General features: G+C 53.5%; 1 protein-coding gene across 1 annotated transcript in view; it reads left to right on the top strand.

The window, feature by feature from the left end:
- Positions 1-4,880, top strand: part of FRMPD3 (FERM and PDZ domain containing 3) — a 36,093-nt gene extending 31,213 nt beyond the window's left edge. The window contains 3 exon segments of the mRNA XM_009649081.2: positions 454-1,275; positions 2,087-4,045; positions 4,048-4,880. Coding sequence (XP_009647376.2) covers positions 454-1,275; positions 2,087-4,045; positions 4,048-4,880 — 3,614 coding nt within the window.

Genomic DNA, 4,880 nt, shown 5'->3' with positions numbered 1-4,880 from the left:
GGTGAAACACTGGAACAGGTTGCCCAGAGAGGTTGTAGATGCCCCATCCCTAGAAGCATTCAATGTCAGGCTGGATGGGGCACTGAGCAACCTGATCTAGTTGAAGACGTCCCTGCTCATTGCAAGGAGGGTTGGACTAGATGACATTTAAAGGTGCCTTCCAACCAAAACTATTCTATGATTCTATGATATGCATGTGCAGATGTGCATTTCTTCCTGCACTCATTACTGGCATAGGCCCAGTGGGTTGCAGAAGATGGTTTTTCAAAAGACCAGCCAGGTGGCCTGGCTGTGCCACAGGGAACACACGTGTCCCACTGAAGTCTGTCACACCAAGGGCTGGAGGGCAGAGAGCACGTGGATGCTTTTCCAGAGTGAGCAGGAGCTTCCCCATGCTGTTTTTCCCTTCTCCCAGGTGCTGCTGCTAACGTGCCTGTTCTGGTTTTGGTTTAGATTATATCAACGCACACAACCTCCACCGGCCTGCCACAGCAGGGCACACGGGAAAGAAAGAGGGCGGGCTGGTGGGCGGCTCTGCCGCCAGCCCCCCAGCAGCCGGTGCTCCAGCCGCCAGGGCTTCGGACTCAGAGCTCATCAGCTTTTGCTACCTGCACATGCGAGAGCAGAGGAAGGAAAGAGAGAGCAGGACGGATATCAATGAAAACCTGATTTTTTTTGAGGAAACTCGTCCCAGGACCAAATCTGACCCCACTTCCAAAAGCTCTGGCCAAGGCTACAATGGGGCAACTAACGAGTACGACCCAGATGGCCTTGGCCAAGACAGGCACACGAGCAGGGCCAGGGCACACACCATAGACACCCACCTGCGGAGCGATGCCTCGCACTTCTACTGTGAGTCCTGCCAAGCCAAAATCAAGAGCCGACTGGCCTCATGCAAGGGGGGCAAGCCTGGCAGCACCCGGGACAATATGGTGGACTTGATGTCACTTCCCCCTCCTGGGAGCGATGAGGAAGAAGATGAGACAACCTCCCTGCTCCCTGCCATCGCCGCTCCCCCTCCTGGATTCCGAGACAACAGTTCAGATGAGGATGACCCTAAGCGCCGGGCGGCTGCCCAGAGCCAGGAGCAGGGCCGGCACCTCTGTGGCATCCTCTACGACGAGATCCCTGTCACACTGATAGACAACGTGCAACCACGGACAGTCCGAGACCATGCCCAAGAGCTGGATGATGCCCTGGTGTCCACCCTGCAGGCGCTGGAAGCCCTGGCTGCTTCAGAGGATTGTCCGCATCCCCCACCACAGCAGACAGCAGGTATTTCAGTGGCTGTGACTTTCTTTTTCCCGATAGCCTTTCTTCCCTACAGTACATCCTTCCCTTTAGTCTCCTTCTCCCATCCTATATGTGACTGTGGGGCAGCTTCTAGTTAAAACTAAGTTGTGGCAACAGGCTCTAGCAGGAGCAGCCAAGCTGCTGCTCAGATTTCTAGGAAGCTGAGGTGGGACTCCTCTCCCTGACAGTGGCTGAAGGAGTCTCTTGGCCATCCTGTATTTGCCATGGTCCACATGCCATGGTGCTGGGGTGAGGCACTAACAAACCAGTACTGTGAGCATGAGTTCCTCCCTGCTCTGACCCTACTCAGCTAGTACCTTCAGCCCTCAGTCTTTGCAGGTTCCCCTCCAGGGTTTGCAGTGTGTGAGCCCTTCACAGGGCAAACCTGCTGTCAGATGGGTGTCTCTGGCACCAGCCTGCTGGCAGCACAGTCCTTTGTCCCTCTCCCCACCTTGGTTGCTCTACTCACTATGTGGCAGAGTAGCTGTTGCCTGATTTTCCTTCTTGCTCCAGACAAATCCCTGTAGTTCTATCACTAACACTGGAAAGCTTCCCAGGACCTTTTCTTTGGGCAACAGCACTTGCTGAACTGAGCTAGTAAGCCAGCTCCATGCTGACAAGTAACCTCTCTTAAAAGCATTAACTCTTAGTTGCAGAAAGTCACTATAGTTTCTCTGATAGGACGCCACATCCTGCATTCCTGTGACCCTCCTGCCACATGGAGTTTCCCTCTCCTCCGCATAGCAGTGTGGTGTGAGTGTTGTCGTAGGGTTTTCTTTGTGTCCCTCCTCAGGTCTTATTGTCCTGGCTGCCATCACTCCTGAGTCATCCTTGGATTCTGGCCATGAAACCAACTCTTCGGAGCTAACTGATGTTTCTGAGATGGTCTCTGCTATGAAGCAGCATCAGAACGCAGCCTACTTCCTCGCTCAACACATCAACAAAGAAAACCTCCTGGCCAGAAAGGACCTCCCTTTCCGAATCCAGAGCTGTGCTGCCCAGGCTGTTCTCACCTCACCCTATCCCCTCAGCCGAGAGGAGCCGAGCCCTTCATTGAATCCAGCTTTCTCTCACCAAAGCCCCAACCTTATCAATTGCAAGAGCAAACAGGAGGAGCAGCATGCTGAGCGGAGCTACACCTTGGCTCTCCAGATTAATGAGCAGAACAGGGGGGCCCCAGTGCCAGGCTCTGAATGCAAAGGTGCAGGCCACACAAAAGCTGCCTTTGAGGTATCTCTGCATCCCACAGCAGCCCCAAGCAGGGAGCAGGCACAGGATCTACAAGAGAAGATGCCCAAAGAGGTCCAGCCGAGCTCCAAGCTTCTCCTGGATCAGAAAAGTTGTGTAACTCCAGCCATCATTTCAGCTGCTCTGCAGCAAGTGGCAAATGCAAAAGCCTCAGCTCCCCAGGTGGTAGCAGCCTCAAAGGAAGACAAGAACATGAATGGTACCAGCAGCTGTGCCTCAGCCAGCAGCAAGCCTTTGAAACTTAAAGGAGGTCCACAAACTGCAGAGACATTATGCAACTGTCAGCAACAGCAGCAGCAACTCTCTCCGCAGCAACACTGTGAAGTTTCTCCAAGTCCTAAAGAAGCTCATGGCACTAAGGCTGAGGCTTTCCACCTCACCTCAGCAGGTGAGGAAATGATGCCCAGTAAGAATTCTGCCTCTAAAAGCTACCAGCAAAAAGTGAGTAGAGATGTTCCAGGAAAAGCCACAAGCGGAGAGCCAGGTCAGAAGGCAGGTGGGGAAGCCACGAGCCTTGTTTTTCAGAAACACATAGCTCCTTCAAACCAAGGACAGAAAGTGCAACAGGAAAGTTCAGCCAAAAGCTTAAAAGCTGAGAGTAGCAATCTGCACTCTCCATCACCTGGTAGCACTTTCAGGAGCACCAGTGAGGAACCCAAAGGGCAAATCCAGCTGGTGCCCAGATCCGAGAGCCTGCAGATCAGCACTGTGCCTTCCAAAAAAGTAGAAAAAGTCCTGGAGGTGACCCAACAAGATTCTGATGTCCCAGCTAAACCCAAAGCTCCAAAAGCTCCCTTCAGGTTGAGGAACCTGTTCTCTGCAACATTTCCAACCCGGCAGAAGAAGGAGACAGACGAGCGGCAGGCCCAGCTGCAGAAGGTGAAACAGTATGAGCTGGAATTCCTTGAAGAGCTGCTCAAGCCAAAGAGCAAAGGTGACCTCCCACCACAGGAGTATCTGCACCTTCCTGCCCCTGGGCGCTGCAGCTGCCAGCTAAGGAGCAGTCCCGTGCAAAAAGTCCCAGGGATGTCCAGGGAGCAAAGGCGCAGCTGCGACTGCAAGCGGATTTGCAGGGGGGTGAGGCCACCTCCTAACCAGTTGGTGATGCCAGAACTGGAGAGGAGAGGGAGGGATAAAGTTACCGATGACCAGAAGCAGGCAGAAGCCATTAGGTTGACAAGTGTGAGCAGCCCTTCCAAAGGCAAGCGGATACGATCCACAAGTTTAGAATCCAGAGACTACCGGTCAGATCCGGAGAACAGCGTGTCCTGTTTGACAACGTGCACTTCCCGGGGGGAGTGCATGGGTGCTCCACATTACAGGAAGCTCTTGCGTCGCTACAGTGTCAGTGAAATAGATAAGACTGATAGGACATCCCTGTCCTCTGACATCTACCAGAACACCTATACAGCCAAGCAGAAAGGCCCCCAGAAAGAGCCTGAGCCCAGCATCCTTTGTCCTGTTCTGAAAAGCAAAATCCAGGAAGCCTCTGGAGTGGCTGACCCCTTGTCCAGGAGGAGATGTATCCAAGTCCTGCTGAGCTGCAGGATGAAGACATGGAGGATGAGAAGTGCTGCTCCATCCGGTACTGCTTCTACTACAGGAAATGTGATGTTGCAGATGATGGGAGTGAGAAGGATGAGCTGTCCTATTCCATCCCCATGCAGATACTCCCAGGAATGAAGCTGGAAAATCAGATGGTCCCAGTCATGAGCAGGACTCTTCAAGTCCTAGATGCCACAGCCTGCAACAGTCCCAATGACAGTCAGACCCAGGAAATAGATTTAAGGACCTCCAGTTTTGAGGGCAGCTTGGCAAAGATCAACACCCTTCGAGGCCATGCCTACAGCTTTCCCAATGGGTTTCTGCAAGTGCAGCTGGACACCAATGAGCTCCTGACTATCCTGAGGCAGTGTGTGGTGAGCCCTGATGTCCGGGACTGCAAACCCTACATCTCCCAGCTGGCTGAGTACAAGCAAGAGCTCACCCTCAAGTTCAAGGAGTTTCGGGCGTCCTGCCGCCGTGTTGCAGCCGTTGACAAGAGTCCTACCCACATGCTCTCTGCCATCACGAGCAGCTTCCAGGTGCTAAGCAGCCTCATTGAGACATTTGTGAGGCTGGTGTACGTCGTGCGCTCGGAGTCCCAGCGCCAAGAGCTGCTGACAAAGGTGGAGGAAGTGGTGAGAAACTACACCTTCCTCTTGAAGGCTGCGGAGGAGTCCACAGCTAGAACGCTGAGCCACCAGCAGACAGTGGAGCAGCTTGCCCATCAGTCAGCCACGGTTGCCACTGTCATGAGCACGCTTACACGCTCCCTAAAGACATTGATCAATAAGTAA

This window comes from Egretta garzetta, unplaced genomic scaffold (genome assembly GCF_000687185.1).
Source record: "Egretta garzetta isolate BGI_Z169 unplaced genomic scaffold, ASM68718v1 scaffold1021, whole genome shotgun sequence".
Taxonomy (NCBI): domain Eukaryota; kingdom Metazoa; phylum Chordata; class Aves; order Pelecaniformes; family Ardeidae; genus Egretta; species Egretta garzetta.
The sequence above is the reverse complement of the archived record's forward strand: the minus strand, read 5'-3'. Positions and strand labels throughout refer to the sequence as shown.